Source organism: Rattus norvegicus, chromosome 14 (assembly GCF_036323735.1).
Source record: "Rattus norvegicus strain BN/NHsdMcwi chromosome 14, GRCr8, whole genome shotgun sequence".
NCBI classification, from domain to species: Eukaryota; Metazoa; Chordata; class Mammalia; order Rodentia; family Muridae; genus Rattus; species Rattus norvegicus.
In genome coordinates, this window is record NC_086032.1 from 62,409,388 (window position 1) to 62,428,471 (window position 19,084).

General features: G+C 42.4%; 1 protein-coding gene across 8 annotated transcripts in view; it reads right to left on the reverse strand.

The window, feature by feature from the left end:
- The window catches only part of Zcchc4 (zinc finger CCHC-type containing 4), a 41,639-nt gene extending 31,127 nt beyond the window's left edge, over positions 1-10,512 (reverse strand). The window contains exons 1-3 of one of the 8 annotated variants that reach the window (XR_010057386.1): positions 10,007-10,215; positions 9,021-9,139; positions 7,734-7,816 (exon numbers count right to left, since the gene is read on the reverse strand). Coding sequence is in view for 2 of the 8 variants with exons in the window: in NM_001401428.1 (NP_001388357.1) it covers positions 7,734-7,816; positions 9,021-9,139; positions 10,007-10,130 (326 nt within the window). In the remaining 6 variants the exon portion in view is untranslated. Of the gene's footprint in view, positions 1-7,733; positions 7,817-9,020; positions 9,140-9,735; positions 10,218-10,280 lie in introns of those variants that run through there. The other 7 variants (NM_001401428.1, XM_039092190.2, XM_039092188.2 and 4 more) reach the window with 7 other exon arrangements.
- Positions 10,513-19,084: the final 8,572 nt, after the last annotated feature.

A 19,084-nucleotide genomic window follows, 5' to 3' on the forward strand; every position in this document is an offset into this window, starting at 1 on the left:
AAAGAATTGACTGTAGCTACTCTGGCGGGCTTCCTTCCGAAGCCTTAGGACTATGTTTCTACTGCCTCAGACACATCTTTTAAATTGAGATGTAATTCCTACAATTCACAGGTTTCTGTGTGCAAGTCACTGGTGGGTAGGGCATGCACAAGGTTGTGTTACATTGCCCCAGCCTAATTCCAGATCATTTTTATCACCACAAAAAGCTCATCTCATTGGTAGGTGCTCCCCATTTCCCCACCCCCAGTCTCACTAATCTACCTCTAGTCTACTCCAGACATGACTTTGTCTACTCTAGACATGTAAGATCAATGGAATAACAGAGTAGACACATGCAGATACTTATGTGAAATTTAAATAAAAGACTTTTGCTTCAAAATGGAAAGTGCTTTGACTTTCAGCCAAATAGATACATACAGCAAGTTGTGCCAAAGGGCTATTATGGGCACTAAAGCTTCGACGTAGAATTAGAACAAAGGGGGACTACAGCACAACGAAAGAAAGGGCAGAAGGAGAGAGACTGTGGAATCCAGCAGGGGCAGGGAGGTTTTGCACTGGAATAGTGTGTAGGCCCACACATATAACCAAAACTAAGAAAATCAAGTAAAAGAACTCTAAGACATATTCAAAAGCATCAAAGATAATCTAAAGAAAAGTACTTCAACTAAAAGGAAAATGATAAAACATAAGAAACAGTCATTTCTCATTTACATGGATGAAGGTCAGAGAAAGGGTTGTACATGGGGTACAGAGTTACAAAGGAGGACTAGCAAGATGACTGAATATGTAAAGCACTTGCCATGAAAGCCAGTTTGATCCCCAGGACTCACAAAACCACAGTGATGGGGAGGTCTGAATCCCAAGAAATGTCCTCACCCTCTATGCCCGGGCTGTGGCCACATGCACCTGCACTTGCGTACACATATCATACATGTAAGAAAGTTTCAAGGGTGATAGAAAAATACAAAAGAAACACCATCACCTCCCAACAGGAGAAAAATGTAAACGATATATAAAGTGAACAAAAGAGAAGCCAAAGTAGATGGACACCAAACCCAAGGCATGCAGAACTGTTACAACAGAACAAAAATGGTCTACGTTGCTGTGAGAATAAAATACAGGTGACTTATTCCCATGCCAGAGGTGCAGACTTCCATTTTCCAGATCACAGAGAGCAGGAGGCAGAAGGCCCTGGGCCCCTGGGGTCTTCCCTGCAGGCGGTACCCACTTACCTACAAACCCACAGTGCATCTTAGAGTAGAACAGTTAGTCTACCTCCTGGCTAAGACTGTGTATCAGAGTGGAGAATGAATCTTGAGCTGCAAAAGGATGGGAATTTGGGCAGGGTATACCAGTTGATCATGAAGACTGCCCTCCCAAGTACTCCCCACTAGCAAAAACCAGGGTATGGAATTTGCACTGTACCTATAAAAACCACTGGTTTGTGCCAAACTGTGTGAGTTTGTTTGGTTGGAATGGGTTCTGGAGGAAGGAGCTGCAGGAAGTGCCTGCCTTCAATATTTGGAGTGTTTCAACCTCATTATAGTAGGATTTAGAACTTGTTTCATCCAAGAAAGAACGATTTCTCCATCAAAGAAAGTGCATCACTCTGGATCAAAGCAAAATCCAGTATGTCATCACTACCACGAAGCACATGTTTTCACGTTTTTATCTTGGCGTATTTGCCACTGAGGTTGGATGGATAACTGCTGTCAGCAGAGGTGCAGCTCAACTGCATGCTCACATCAAAGTGTGGTCCCAGTTCCTAATGCCATCGTGTATTTAAGTCAGCACTGCATGTTCCTGGGATCCCTATGAAGAGTCCTCCGTGAAGCCATGGTTCAGTAGAGAGAGTGCAACCACACAGCCAATGGACACATTTGGTACTGGAGATGAACACACTTGCCAGCCACAACACACACGGGCTTTATAAGACCTAAGGAAGCAAGGTCCGCAGTGATCTAACCTGACAGCATCTACAAACAAGCCTCCACACAGGACTGAGAAGGGTTACCTTGAATTGCTTAACTGACATGGGAAAAGCCGCCCAGATAAAGGGCAACGCTTTCCCTGGACTTGTGTCCTACACAGCATGAAAAGGAGACTAATAGAGCACTCTGTGTCCTGACTACAGACTTAAGTGACCAGCTGTCTCAAGCCTTTGACGCCAGGACATTCTTGCCAAGATACACCACACTCTCATGATGTGAGCAAAAATAAGCCCTTTCTCCTTTAAGATGCTTTTGTCAGAATATTTTACCATGGCAACAGGAAAAGTCTGAAAGAAGTATGTTACTGGGGGCCAGCTTTGAGGTTTCAAAAGGCTCATGCCAGTTTGAGTTAGTTCCCTCTATTTCCAGTTTGTGGTTCAAGATGTGAACGCTTGGCTGTTCTTGCCACCATTTCTCGGGTCCACTATCATGGCCTCTAACTTTCTGGAACATAGGCCCAATTAAAGGCTTTCTTTTATAGACTTGCCTTGGCTGTGCGGTTTTATCCCAACAGCAGAAAAGCAACTAATACAAAAAGCCATAGTGGGCAGGCAGGACAACTCACCCACCTGAGAGTGACCAATATCAAAGAGAAAAGAGCACTACTGTCTGACCCTAATCGCTTCCTTCCTTCAAGGCCTCCCAGAATGCTCGGCAGAGGGCTCCGGCACCAGCTCGTTAAGCTTTTCTTGATGGAAGATAAACTAAGATTTTACATTCATCCCATATCTCAGGAGCACAACATTGCTCACCTATGCTGCTTTAAATTCAGCATTCAGACAGGCTTTTGAAGTTGGAGGGAAGAAGGAACAGGAGCCGGAAGCGCTCAGAGTACTCAGCTCCTGCCTCCTGTTTACTGCACATGCCCTGAGGGAGAGGAAATTTTATTCTGCCGCATGGCTCAGCATGATTCACAAATTGCAGGCTAGCATTTTGAAATGTCATTTTTATTGATCTCTATTTGATGTTCCATTTGCCTTTCCTGGAGTACACAAATTATGTTTATGGCATTTGTCTAACAGCAGACCTTGAAAATCTAAGTTTAAATGAGTTCTGGAAAAAAAAAACATAACCAAATGAAATATCAACCAAACAAAATTATCTGGATGCACATAAATTAACACTGATCTCCACATTCAAATTTATCTTCCCCTCAGACTTCATAGGTCACAATAAGGATGGAGGCACACCATATAATAGAATATTAACATGTTTTAAAGCATAACAGGCAGCTAAAAACTATAAGGAAAAGCAAAGCTGAGGCACAAAATGTAAATCTGTCAGCTGAGCACCGATGAAATATAACACAATTCAAAGACCATGTTAGGAACAAATGCTTATCAAATCCTGCTCCATAAACTAGAAATCTGTGCAACAGTCCCAGACCCATAATGAAAACTGGGTAACGAAGATCTATTCATCTCACTGCCACCATTCTTTTCTAACAGTTTCAGAACCCCAGCCAGCTGGGAATCATGGTTCGTGTGCACTTGGGAAGTTGAGTCGGGAAGACTCCAAATTCAAGGCTGGCCTGGACTACCTACCAAGACCTTCTCTAAAAAACAAACGAACAAACAAACAAACAAAGCAGTAGAAAGGTCTTCCTATACTAAGTATCAAGTCTCAAGACAATTTATACTTGCAATATAGTTCTTTAGTAAGCTAATTTATAGATGAGTTGACATAGTTAAATTACCCAAATTAGAAGACAATTACAAGAATTGTAATTGGAAACCATCCCAAGAATGTATATCCTTAGGTTCATCCACACACAATAAACTCCTGGTCTCAACACAAAGGCATGTTAAGGGGACAGGTAATCGATCCACTGAGGTTTGACTTGACCTCAACATGATTTATCTTAAGGTAAAGTTTAGAAGAGTATTGTACCTAGAACTTTCCCTCCACACAGCATGTAATAAAACTTAGGAGCACTGACCATGAAGCAATGCCATGAAATCAATTCAGCCTCTGTGAATTTCTCAAAACCTGTTAAGAGTCCACATCTTTACAGGGTACAGATCAGCTAATGCACAAGTCAGCAACAACGTTCTCACTTTCCTGGGCACGTAAACCTTATCAAAGAATTCAGCCTACACTCAGCATGTTCTTCGTCCTGTGCATCTTTGTATCTATACATACATGCATGGGCTCCAATGCCAGCATTTATGTTTTCTTTGAACTCTCAACAAATACCTGGTATACGAACAAACAATTGGAGGAATGGAGGTTTCTAGAAATAAAACCTAAGGTTATAGGTCACACATGGTTTATGATGTTGAAGATAATTTTATCAAAACATACTGTCAAGAGATCAGCAAAAGGCAGATGAAGTTACTGCTTTCCCCTCAAAATATAGCCTCTTGGAAATTCAATACTTTAGATTTTAGCCAGTTTTAAATATTAAATATGCGAATAAAGAATTATTTAAGAGGGGCTGGAAAGATGGCTCATGGTTAAGGACACTTGTTGCTGGTGCAGAAGACCAGAGTTTTGCCCCCAGTCCTGAAATGATGGCTCACAACCATCCATAACTCCAGTTCCAAGGGATCTAATACCTTCTTCTGGCCTCCTCAGGCATTAGGAACACACATGATGAAAAAAAAAAAAAATACACACACACACACACACACACACACACACACACACACGCAAGCAAAATACATAAAAGAAAATAAATCTTAAAAACAGTCTTTAAAACATTCTTTATGAGCCAGGTTTAGTGGTGCACTCTTTAATCCCAGCACTTGTGAGGCAGAGGCAGGTGGCTCTACATGAACTCAAGTCTAGCCTGGTCTACCAAGCAAGTTCCAGGGCAGTCAGGGATATTACACAGAGAAATCCTGCCATGAAAAACCTAAATAAATAAATAAATAAATAAAATTCTCTATCAGGTTTGGAAAGATAGTTAAATGGTGAGCTTGACTTGAATACACAAGGCATGTGTGAAACATAGCCCCACACTCTGGCAGCATGGAGACAGAGCAGAACCCCACTCCAGACTAAAGTTTATTATGCAGAAAAATGGATCACCCAGCTACTCTCAGTCAGATTCTAACCATATCACCAGTAAATATCCTTACACGACATGAAAACACACGTATCAGATAAGAATGGCAACAGAGATACAGAGCAAAGCTACGTACATAATATGACTATGACTCCATAGAACAAGCAAACGTTAGTGTCAATGTCACTATGCCCCCTCCCCCCAAATGGCTATGCGGTGACAATGTCCTAAACAGAAGAACTTTGGCTGGCTAAACAAAAGGATTGTTATTGAATAAACAAGACTAAAGATGGGTTTCTGCTTACTAGGAGTCACCCTTAAACTACCCTCTTAATCTGCCCCCAAAGGTCAATCAGCCCAAAGACCCCATCCCGCTAATGGTCATGAAATCCTCTTGCTTTTCCACCATTTAGCTCTCTTCTCTTCCTCCACCCCCAAAAAGAGCCTTGACAGATTGATCCCCTATAAACCTTTCTTTCTACCCACGGACTGGTCCAGTATAGAGAGAAACTCTTGTGCACTGTGTATAAGCATTCACCTGTCAATAAAAACGCTGTTGCCAATGAGCTAAAGGAGGACATGGGAGATGTGAGTTCCGAGAAAGCAAGAGCGAGAGAGCGAGAGAGACAGAGACAGAGAGACAGAGACAGAGACAGAGAGACAGAGACAGAGACAGAGAGACGGAGAGAGGAAGTCTAGGAAAGAGATAAGGAGACTCACCCCAAACTCTAAGGAGACAGTCACATGAAACTGAGAAGGTAACCAGCCATGTGGCATGCTTAGATTAGAATAACTGGATTATTGAGATATGAGCTTAAGGCCTGAGCATTTATTCATGAAATAATAATAACAATTCATGAGTCATTATTTCAGGGAACAAAGTGGCCAGGTTGGAAAAACCCACAACTATGGTCCAGTTCCATTGAATCACTGCACTATCACACTTAACAGAGGGGAAAAAGCCAGGATCAAATCCTACAGGTGCAAAGGGGATGGGGTGCAGGGCAGGAAGCATAGGCAATGTGTTTCTATTCCCCAAACCATCAATATTGTTTCCTACAGTTATGATAATCACATCCTGACATATCTTCATCTCCTGTCTACATATAGTAAATTATTATAGATCACTAATTGCTATCTGCTTTCATGTCTAAAATGATCCTTTGAATCAGAGAGGCAGAAAGTGTGAGTCACGTTCTAACAGCATGACTTTCGAGTTGCTTCACTGCTCCAAGCTGCCCCTTCCCACCCAAGTTGGCCATCTTGGCAGGATTGACGTCACACGGGTAAAGCATCTTGCAAAGCACCAGCCCTGAGGGAGTGCTCCCTCATACCACTGCCTTCTCAACCTTCCTCATTGTGGATTGAACAGGAAACAGACCTCTCTCTCTAGTTAAGTACTGAAGTGAAGAGGCAATCAAGTTATATTTAGAAAAGCACTCTCTAGTACAAGATTTAGAGTCTAAGGAAGCTCAGGCAAGAGATTTTATTTATTTATTCACTTATTTGGTTTTGGGTTGGGTTTGAGGGTTTTGTTTGAGGCAGGATCCCTCTCTACTTTGCTCTGGCTAACCTGAGACTCACAGAGCACCACCATCTTGACTTCCAATGCTGAGATTAAAGCTATTCACAACCATGCCTAGCCTCAGACAAGACACACCCCAGAACTCCTTCTCATGTGGCCAGAATAAGGCCTCACAGTGCTGAATGCTGATGCCCAGGTAGCAGAAGAAAGCACCATAAACAAAAACCTGTCTGTCATCTGCAAACTGACAATCAGATGGGGGTAAGGGGTGTCAGTTTCCTGGACAGCTTCATCCAGCTCATAGAGCACCATGCCCAAGGGCAGACATGAATTTTTGTCACAGGTTTCCTATGGAACTACATGTACGGATTCTAATGCATCCAATAACAGTTTGATAATGCTGGGTTTTAAGATGTTTACAGCTTGAAAAAGATCTCACCTATACTGCTAGGCTTGAGAGGCAGAAGCACAAGGATTATGAGATCAAATCCAGCCAGAGCTATACAGTGATATCCTACTTAAAAATAAACAAGGGAGTGGAAAGGTGGCTCATCCACTAAGAACAGATACTGTTTTTCCAGTGGACCTGGGTCCAGTTCCTAGCATGAATGTGGTGGCTTACAATGCTCTCTAACCCCAGTTTCATGGGACCCAATGCCCTTTTCTGGCCTCCATAGACACAAGGTGCAAATATATTGCACAGACATATGTGAAGGCAAAAATACTCATATAGTAACATGGATTACCTTGGAAACATGCTAAATGTAAAAATCATAGATATCGGGGTTGGGGATTTAGCTCAGCGGTAGAGCGCTTGCCTAGCGAGCGCAAGGCCCTAGCTTCGGTCCCCAGCTCCGAAAAAAAAAAAGAAAAAAAAAAAAGAAAAGGGAAAAATCATAGATATCAAAAACAAATAATATATGAATAATATATGAGTAATCAAATTAATAGCCACAAAAAGGTTTTGGGGAAATAGAATAAGGAGTTATTACTTCATTGTGAAAACCTTCTGATTGTTTGATGAGATAAAAATGTTTAGGACACAGAAGTAATAGCTGCATAGATCATGAATATAATCAACACCAGTGAATTGTATACTTGCAAATGATTAAAATAGAAAGCGTTAAAAAATAAATAAATGAAAGTTAAGTTTAAAAAGCAACATTACTGCCAAAACAATAAAGAAAAGAAGACATCACACCAGTACCTTTCTATGCATTGTGCTCGGGATAGAGGAGGCTGGCATCTTTGATTATGAATTTCCCGGGCAGCAAGTCTAGCTTCTGACAACTGAAAGACAGAACAAACGTATTTATTTGTTTGCTTACTTATCAGAAGGGCAGAACACACCACCAATACTACTCCCTCCTTGGCTGGGACTTCTCATTCTCCAGAACTCTTCAGAAATAAATGACTGTTGTTTTTCAATATTCTTGTTACAAAGTAGAAGGTGCCAGTAGTAATGACACAATCGGGAAGCAGAGGCAAGAGGATCTCTGTAAGTTCGAGTCCAACCTGGTCTACACAGTGACCCAGGACAGCCAGAGTTACACAGTAAGATACCAAACACTAATAAAAAATAAACCAAAAGGTGGGCTGGAGAGATGGCTCAGCGGTTAAGAGCACCCGACTGCTCTTTCAGAGGTCATGAGTTCAATTCCCAGCAACCACATGGTGGCTCACAACCATCTGTAAAGAGATCCCATGCCCTCTTCTGGTGTATCTGAAGACAGCTACAGTGTACTTATATATAATAAATAAATAAATCTTTAAAAAAAAATAAATAAAATAAACCAAAAGGAACCAATAAATGAATGAATAAATAAATAAATAATAAAATTGAAGTTAAGACATGTAACAAATCACATCTTATAGGGAACTAATTTTCTTTTGAGATAGTAACACATCTGTATCAAAGTTCAGAGTTAAGTATTAACTTCAATGCCCAACATTAAAAAAAAAAAATCCAGAGCATGAAATTTTCATCCCTCCTAAGGTATTTATTTATCTCAGAGTAGACAGATGGCTCAGCAGTTGAGACCAAATACTACCTTAAGGCCCAACTCTCTTTGAAACACCTACATCAGGAGGCTCACAACTGACTATACTCCAGTCTCAGGGGATCCGAAGACCTCTTCTGACATCCACAGGTCCTTGCACTCATGTGTACATACCCATAAATACACGGACACACATATGCACATAATTAAAAATTAAGCTGGGCAGTGGTGACGCTCACTTATAATCCCAGCACTAGGGGCAAAGGCAGGCAGATCTGACGCTGTTTTAGGCCTGCCTGATCTACAGAGTCAGTTCCAGGAAAGCCAGGGCTACACAGAGAAACCATGTCTTGAAAAAACAAAGAAAAAGAAAAAGAAAGAAAAAAATCTTTAAAAATACCAATGCATTAAAATAAAGAAATCATTTTATATAATGCTTAAACTACATGTTTACTGGATCATTCTCAGTAAAACTGGTCAAAATGTTACCGTACCTTTTCATCTTCCCATTGAAAAAAATTACAGTCTTTTCTATCTCTACAGGCTGAGCAGGCATAAAATTTGCGTGGTTCTTCCTTCCCTTGGCTCACTTTTACAAAGAGAAGAGTGGGCCCTGGTTCCAGAATAGGAAGAAAAGTGTCAAGTTATTTGCTTTCTCTGCCTTAAATAAAATTTAGACATTATGTATAATTTATAATTCAATGTACTATCCTCTTTGATAAACTTTATTTTCTTCAGTTGCAACATTGATGCATTTGAATATTAGAAATAATTTTAAAAACTGCTCTCTTCAGGAAGAAAATGCTTTTTGTCTCTGTTACAAAAGTCAACAGCTTGGGTCCATAATGAAAGTAAGCTTAAGGGGTTGGGGATTTAGCTCGGCGGTAGAGCGCTTGCTTAGCAAGCACAAGGCCCTGGGTTCGGTCCCCAGATCCGGAAGAAAAAAAAAAAAGTAAGCTTAAAGGAACAGACTTGAATAAAACAAAAGAGAAAGCCCAGAGAACGGCAAGGTTTACTATTACCATTTCCAATGAAACCCTGAGCTTTACAGTTGGAAAGCTCGGAGAGGTAAATTTAATTTGGCTTCCAGGATGATGTTGTTCATTTTAACTTCAAAACAATAAAAACCAATCAAATCAACAGATTAAATTCTGCTAAGAACTTGGCAACAGGAATCCTTCAGTTCCGTGCATTCTACATTCTGCTTACCTCCCTAACCCGTCTCCCAAAGTAGAGATGTTAACAGCTCTGGAGACAAAGCTCCAACAGCCAGGATCTCTCTAGGGGTTTATTAAATATAATAAAAAAAACTCTTTCTGAAAACGGGTGTTATTCAAGCATCACACAAGGCAAGGAAGAGGGACAGGGGTGGGGGGAAAGCCTTCTCTTCCAGAGACAAATCCGGAAAGCCCGCAGAGCATCCAGCCCAAGCCTCGCCATTGGCGAGAGCCGACAAAGCTGGGCGCACACGCCGACCCACCGTGTGGGCACTGCGGGGCGGGAGCCCCGGGGTTCGAGGGAAGCGCCACCTCCACCCCGGACGCCCTACGCCCCACGCTGCCTTCACCCTCCAGGGACTCAAGACAGTCCATGGGCGCCGCCATCTTTCCGCCGAGGTCCCGAAAGCCTCTGTCTCAACCAAGGAGGCAAAGAAAGAGCGCCTCCGCGGCACACCGGACCCACAGCGCCCCACGGGTCCTGGAGGAATCACGCCGCCGCCAGACACAGAGCCGGGGAGACTGAGCAGGACACACCTCCAACCCCGTGGCTGTTCTTGGGTGAAGCTGGTAGACCTATGCCAAGAGCACACCTATAACCAGGAGAAGAGATGAATTTTTCGAACAAAGATCTGATTAGATTATAGATCCAAAAGAGCAACAAAGAGCTGAAACAATAGCCGAACTATCAGCTCAGCAGCTGTATTGAGTTTTTACAAAGCCATAAAACTGTCTAGATTTTTGGTTTGGTTTAGTTTGGTTCTGTTCTGTTCTGTTCTGTTCTGTTCTGTTCTGTTCTGTTCTGTTCTGTTCTGTTCTGTTCTGTTCTGTTCTGTTCTGTTCTGTTCTGTTCTGTTCTGTTGTTCTGATCTATGACAGGGTTTCGTATAATCCAACCTGGCCTCCCAGTAGCAGAGTATGACCTTGAACTCCTGATTTTTCACCTCTACCTCCCAAATGCTGGGATTACAAACATGCATCACCATGCCTGGAGCTCCTAACATTTACTCTTGCACGTGATTATTGAATTCCTGTTATCATTTGTACATCAGTAAAAGAATGTCCCCATTTGCCAGTGGCACTTGTCTACATAAAAAATATCAAAGAAGAGACAATTTTTATAACTTCTAGATTAACTTGATGGTAAGTTTCAGGAGGTGAGACTAGCATACATAATTAGTCATATTTCTGTACACTAGCAGTGATCGTCTAAACATAAAATTTAGAATATCGTACTTAGACTTTACAAATAAAAGAAGCATGTATTTGTTTAACGTGCACAGGTCTCATGAGCAGAAAACTAGAAAATGTTGCCGAAAAAAAAATCAAGAGAGATCTAAATAAATGTGGAAGCATAGTCTGTTCATTACATAGAACGGAACACAGTAAAGATGCCAGCTCCTCCCAGGTTCGGTGCAGACAGATTTAGTACAATTTCTAGCAAAACATCATCCAGATATACAAAGCATTATTCTGAATTGTATAGGAAAAGGCAAAGAAATGGCTAAAATAACTTTAAAAGAAAGTAACAGAGTGGGAGAGATCAGTCTATCTAATTCCAAATGGTGGTAGTAGTTAGTAGTCAAGGCTCATGTGTACACACATCGCATTGTCAATGGAATTGCAAAACATGTCATTGTAACATCCCTAATACACATGCACACGCACAGGTACGCACACTGATTGGAATAAGCTACATGAGTACGTGAGGAGGCACTGCATAATTATGATAATAAAACAGGGCTCAAAAATGATGCAGTCTTCTCTTCCCTGAGGAAAAACTTTGGTGAGAAAACCCCACACCTATATTTAGGCACACAGTTATTCCCCAGTTCACAACAGGCTCGGATTCTAGAAACTCTGCCCCCGAGGGGATTTTGTTGCATAAACATCCAAATAACTGGGAAGGCCACAACACCACCAAGGTCCTCTGGGTTTGCTTTGAACACTTATGTGCATATCCCATCAGCAACTGGAATGTTCTAAGGTGTGAACTATGGCTAGCAGACATCTGTATTTATTTGCTAGCAGGGTTATGATAGTCATAACATAGACAGTAAGTTATGAGTGTTTTTATTGCCTAACAGTGTCTTCATTTCATCCTGGGAACTCCTGGATGCGGAGATACTCTGAAATCCTTTGGGGGGGGGGGGGTGTTTCTGATGGAAACTGAAACTAGACCTGAGAACAGGGGTGGACTCTGGCTGCCTGTCCTGTTACTCGGAGCTGGGTCCTAAGACTGAGGCCCAAGTAATTTGGAAACTCCTCCCACAGAGTCTCTAGACAAAATGGCGAACTCCCACAAGTACCAGGAAGTCTGTCCCATTGTCTTCAGGGACCTTGAATCCCCAAATCTCCTTCAAACACTATGCATGAAGCCAGATCTTTTGGAGAAGATGTCTTAGCACTGTCTCTATCTTCTGCTTGAAAAACTTTGATCAATCACAAGCAACAGCGACAACTGACACCACAGCCATCATGATGGAGGCGTGTAGTCACTACTGTGATACCCTTTTCCAGTTGAGACTCAAACCTGGCCCTGCGTTCTCTACCACAGGTAGCTCTGCCTGTCGGCCTCCCCCAAATCTTCCAGATTCTTGGTAGAATATGGTCTCTGCAGACTTTTGCTTTACTACTTCAGTCACAGATGTAAAAGAACTTTTTTTTATTTGCCTGTCCAATTGTTGTCTGGGAGGATTATGGTCTCAATCTGCTAACCTAGGCCTGGTCCTGAAAGCTTCTAGCCTCCGTAGAATCTTAGCTGAGCTTAGAATGTTTTCAGCCTCTGAGATCTCTTGTGAATAAGCTCGTCCTTTCTAGTTCTTTCTGAGCTCTAGCTGGCTGGTTCAACTCAGTAGTTCTGGCTCACAAACTCCTTTCCAAGCTGACTGATTCAATCTGGCTTCTCTCTCTTGGCTCTGCTTGATCTCATACTAACTTTGACAATCTGTTCTAATCTTCTGGCTTCTTCTTGTTCTCTGCCTCATTCTGTCTTCACCTATGTCTAGTTTGTTCTCTCTGCAACCTGTCTCTATACAGCTGTCCCAGTGAGACTGCCTCCTTCCTCCCCTTTTGTGTTCTCCTACTCTCCCTTTCAAATACCCTGTAGCACTCACATCTGGACCGTGATGCCCTGCTGAGCTGGTCAGGAAGCCCCCTAGATGTCCTCTCTCTGCTTTCCTTCTCCAGCCTAAAAAGCCCCGACTGTAAAGCTTGGCTGGAAAGGCATGGGACAGAAAGGAACCGTGGGAGATTTCTGGAATCTTTGAAAAACCGTGAGAACACTGCAGAGCTACACATCCCAGAACTGCCATTTCTGAGCCCTTGAGACTCACTGAGCTCTTGTTTTGTTTTTAGAGACAACATTTCACTATCACTGGCTGGCCCAAGATTCACTACATAACCCAGCCTGGCCTGAGACTTGTGGCCATCTTCTTGCTTCAGCATCTAAAGTCCTGGGATTACAGGCAGATGCTGTCACATCTGGCCTCACCTTAGCTTATCTGATGTGCTGGGCACAAGTCCCTTGGAGTGGGTCTGTAGAAGCCAGGACAGCCCTCAATGGGAGGGTACAGTTCCATGGCAGAGTGATTGCCTGGTGTGCAGGAGACCCTGGCTCCCAAAGACAACAAAAGACAGCCCCGCAGGTACAGAAGTTTCCAAGAGTCCCTTCATCAAATCTGGAAGAGCAGCTCAGTCCCTTCTTCTGGCCTGCCAATCCTTTCTGGCAAGAGAGCTAGGCAGAAGGGTGAGAGGAAATAGGACTCATTTATTAAAGTGAGTGTCCCCTCTAGACATGGAAAAATGGAACCCTCAAGATAAAGAAATCTGCTACAGAATAGAGCTGTACAAATGGTGGGCTGAAGGTGTTCTCCAAGACTCCCATCCATCCGCAACTCATATCAGCTTCCTTTGTGTTGGTCTTTTCAGAAATACCAGGTTGTTCATCAAGCTGAGAATATGGTGATAGGTTAGAGGTAGGTAGATAGCCAATGATTCTAAGGTATTTGTGGTGGTATTTATGGCTCTCCTATGTCCATGTATTTGAACACTTGGTCCTCAGTTGGTGTGACTGTTAGGAAGGATTGGTAGGCGTAGCCATGTATTACTGGGGATGGGCTTTGTGGTTTGAAACTCCCACGACAAAGCTGGACATAGTGGTGCACTATCCAGCACTTGAGAGGCAGAGGCAAGTGGATCGCTGGCAGTTTGAGGCCAGCCTGGTCTTTTTGGTGAGTTCAAGGGACAGTGAGTTCCAGGTAGAAGTACCCTGTCTCAAAAACAAACTAAGAAGAACAAGAACACAGAAAAAGGAAACCACCACACCATTCCCAGTGCCTGCTTTGTGCTTGGAGAGCAGATATAATCTCTGTGTGACTGCTCCACACAGTGCCTGCTGCCATGCTCCCTGCCATCACAGTCATGGACTCCAACCCTCCGGAGTCATCAACATCGAGTGCTTTTATAAGTTGTCTTGGTCACTGTGCTTTGTTACAGCAACAGAAAAGTCCCTAAAACAGCACCCTTAGAAGAGGACATTGGAGGGCAACATAGAGATTAGTGACAAAGGTCATGTAGAGGGAGAGGTAGACCAAGCTCGGAAGTCCTCTGTCTTGAGTCAGGGAACGGATAGGGCACAGGAGGGACAGATAAGAATACTTTTGAGTGGTATATTGTAGAGATACCCTTGTATTTTGTATTATAAAATGGAAACAGTAACACATATCATTTATTACTAGCATAACATGCACACAGTTAATGTTTTGTTTGTTCTGAGTTAACCCCCTCCCAGCCCAGATGGTCTTTGAGGAATACAATGGTTGATATTAACAGAAAGGAACTAGACTCAGTGTTTCAAAGTGTCTGAGCCCAGACACTCCCAGAATGAAGAAGAGAGCGAATCTTGAGCTTATATTAGGAGTAGTTGTCTTTTCATTCATTTATTTTATTTGAAATTATGTGTTTAGAGGCTAGGAATGCAGCTCCATTGGTAGCACACTTGCCTAGTATGCAGGAAGTCCTAAATTCAATCCCCAGTAAACTGGGCATGGTAATACAAGCCTAAGATTCCAGCATTTGGGAGGAAGGTAGGAAAATCAAGAGTCCAAGGTCATCCTCTGCTACACATTGAATTCAATGCAACCTCCTTGCTTAGGAGGAGAAGAGGAAGGAGAAAAAAATATTGTTTCAAAGAAACTGTTCCACAGTAACTATAGATTTCACACCAAGGGAGTCAAGGTTTGCAAAACTTTGTTTTATGAAAGGGTACCCTCAGGTATAGGAACCCCAGAGCCAATTCAGTGTAATTCAGGCATGAGAAAACAGGGGGACTGAGTCAGAGGGAACCTTGACCTATACCCTGCTCTCCCACATATAAAGCTTTTCTGAGTGTGTACGAGATAACACATAGCTCTCCTGAGAAAAGAATCAAACATCACCCATTTGGGCAGCAAGGTCCAACCTGGAATCAGAAGACACAATCAAGTGGGTTATTGAGGGAGGTTTCATAGAAAGGCTTTTTTCTCTTGTGTGGTAAGCGAAACCACCAAGGAGCCTGATTGACCTTTGGACTGGTGACTGCTATTTCCTCCCTGTTCTACAGATGTTAATCCTGCCCAATAAGAATAAGACATATCACAATTTTCAGCCACATTTGAAGCAAGCTTTATTAAATGTTGACCGGGTCCATACTCAAGATTCCCAGAGTATGGCACTGAATTACATTAGACCGGGACTTATAATGACAAATCCACAAGGCTATGTACTTCCTACCTTCATCCAATCAGGGGCAAGCATACTGCATGATGTACTTCCTGCCTATGTGTGATCAATCACACATCCTGTGTAATTATTGCAGCCATATTTGTTCACAGGAGTGAAAACATATGGCTTGGTATCTTAGATGAACAGCCCCCAGCATTCCAGGAAGTTATTAGTCTTTGGGCAAGTGAGGCTTACAAATTAAAGGCATTTAACACATCTTTTAAACATAGTAATTTAAAACTTAAAACACAAATTAGCTGTCACACAGAGAACCCAAGGGGAGATAATAGTTTCTGGAAACTGTGACAGGGAAAGACAGTGCAGAAACTCCTCTATCTTGTCTTCTTGCTGAGGCCATTTTAGACTCTACTAGCATTTGATCTCCCTGAGGGAAAACCCCTTGGAAAATTACCCAGCTCTATGCTAGGAACCCGAGGTCAAGATACCTCAGCTGATTTATCTTAGCTTCTGTTAAATTGCTTGTGTGCGCAAAACCTCCCACTGCAATTCCTAAATGAGAGAACAGGATGAGGTTGCCTTGAAAAGTCCCTTATCTACACACTGAATACTTGGATACCAAAGATCAGTGAAATTCCATCTCGGTGGAATAAAGACTTTCAGTTGGCTATAAAATTGTGTCCGAGTGGTCTTCTCTGGTGGGTTCCCTATAACAAAACCAAAGGGGAAAATTTGAGAAAACGACAATCCTATAAAACATGAGGTCTTCAATGCGGGTCATGGAATCATGCCAATCCCTCAGGTCAAAAGCTCTGGGTAAACATGAATTTAAAAATGGGGACACACAGGCACCTGGGTGAATATTGTTAAAATGTGTGTGCTCTCCAAAGTGGTTTACTGAACCTGGGGGCCCTCATGTCTTTCTTCTGCTGTGTCTGCTGTCGTCAGAAAGCAATGGAAACTAAGATGTAATAGGGCTTTCAATGCTGCCACAATGTTCAGCCAATCAAGCATAGAGCAAGGGAGAAGGGATCTACAAGAACAGATGGTGTCCTGTCAGGTCTGGAAAACTCTAGCACAGAATCTGGTAAAATAAGAAATCCGTACCAGGTAACACTTGGGATAGATAAGAAAGTGAGTTTGTTCACATCCGTGGATACTTACAATCCACATGCCGACACATACACAGCAAACCAAGGCTCCCTGGCTTCACTGTGCATAGTCCCCACTGTGGTCTCTTTAGCATCTTTGCTCAGAGTCAGAGGCTTTCTCCTTGGCAGTCCTCCAGGACGTATACCAAACTCCTGTATCAATGCTGACAACTCAGCCTGCCCTGTAGGCTTTTGAGATTTGACAAGGAGGTCATCAAACCTGCTGTGCAGACAAGCGAAGCAGCAACTGTCCCGGGAAGATGACAGCATTTTAGCTAGCTATCTGGGCCAGTATGCACTCCCATCTCCTCGAAGGCAGAGAGCAAAGGTGGCCACAAGCTAAACTGTTTAGTAAACAAGCTAGGCAGTTGCCACTCTGGCCTGAACCAGGCATGCGGTTTCCATGCACTCTCCCATTACTCTAAGGAGTAGAAAATGTTTCCTAAATCATCAGAAGATAAAAGGCAGTGTCATTCACCCTCGTGGCATCAGGCCCTACACCTTGTTAGACCAGTTTCCTAGGCCTTTTCCTGGGTGTTTATGTAACTCCCCAAGGCTGGGAAAACTGCCTGCTCTTTGCTGGAGCTTCTAAAGCCTGCAGGCGAGACTTGTGCCTCTCTCTTCCTCTATAGAGATTAGCTGCCGAGCACTGAAAAGATGTGCTCTCAATGTTCAGCTCTAAAGGACCAGCAAGATGACTCACAAGACCCAAAGCCACCGAAACTGCTAGTCTAGTTTTTCAAAGACCAGACCAAGGCAGGAGGAACCTGTACCAACACCTGTTGAAATGTCACATCTTTCCTGACAGGATTCTACATTAACTCTTTGTTGTCAGGTAAGACAATAAGTTTACAACAGCTTTGTTATTTTTTGTCACCATACACCAAGAAATCTACTTACTCCAAAGAATCTATTTCTGTACACATTCCTTTTATGCAATAACTCCAATTTTAAACACAGATGCCTTCCTGCCCTGACATTTTTCAGGGATGGACTGTGATATGGCTGTATAGGATGAAATGAGGCCTTTCTTTCCTGAGTTCTGTTTGGTAACGTTTTATCACTGCAATAGAAATCCTAACTAAGGTGGTCGACAAGATCGTCTATTGCTTCTAGAACTTCCAGTTCTCTTTTATTGGTGGCGAGGGAGTCCTAGTACACAGTGCTGGCAAGCTACTGAACTTGTGATCCCCTTGCCTCTAGCTCACAAGAGTAACCCTGTCGGGGTTTACAGGATTGTTCTGTTGTGCCTGGCATTTACAAACTCTTGTAAGTCTGTACATGAGGTGAAGGGCACCTGAGTGATGCTGTATCCTGTCTGTTACCTGGTTACTACTGTGTGTATCCTTTGTCGAAAAGGCTTGTTCCCTGCTGAATTACCTTGGTATCTTTATTAAAAATCAGTTTACCAGATGGCTAGGCCTTCCTTCTGAATTCTCTACTGAGATTACAGTTCTATCTTACCTCACTGCCTAGCAACAGCTTTCAAAGTTTGAGACCCAGTAAAATACTTCTAACAACTATTCTTTTCCAGTTATTTTGGCCAAAACATTTTCATATGCCCTTCAAAACTACCTGTATCAGTGTTAGCCAAAAAGTCACAGTAGTTTGTGTTCAACTGATGAACTTGAGATGTGGCTTTTAAGCCCTCTGTTCATGTGAATGTATCTTACTTTGTGTGAGACTGAGAACTGAAATGTAGAGACTTGAGTATGCAAAGTATCGCTCTAGCACTGAGCTATAACCAACTCCTAAATCCTTATTTTCAGTGCTCTTTCATAGTCTGGTGTGGAAATCCAGTGTATCTTCAGTTGGACTTAGTACTAATATCTAATGTATTTTGATACTATTGACAAATAGTGTTTTTTAATTATTTTTCTAATCCTGCATATATATATAATGTATATAATCTTTTAAACTTACTTAATTTAAAAATTAGTTTTTAATCCTAATAGTCATTTATATAGATTCTTGAATTTTCTAAATGTTTAATTTAAATCATCTTCAGGGGATTGGGGATTTAGCTCAGCGGTAGAGCGCTTGCCTAGCAAGCGCGAGGCCCTGGGTTCGGTTCCCAGCTCCGAAAAAAAAACAAAAAAAATCATCTTCAAATCATTGTATTTTTTCTCTGATCTTCATGTCTTTATCTTGGTACCTGACACTTGTCTCTGCTTGTCCAGCTCTCCAGAACACAGAGAAAAAAAAAACCAAAAAGCCAAAACAAACAAAACCATCGAGTCCACATGGCTCCCATGAAGAAAGTGTAGAGAGATAGTGGTGCCCTATGTCTAGGGATTAAAGATACAGATGGAATGGGAGTTGTATAACATCCGATTTTAAAATTAGGAGAGCAGGCTCGGCAGTGATTAAGAGCACTGGCTCTTCCAAAGGACCTGAGTCTGATAGCCAGTACCAACACGGTGGTTCGTAACTGTCTGTCACTCCAGTTCCAAGGGATCCAATGGCATC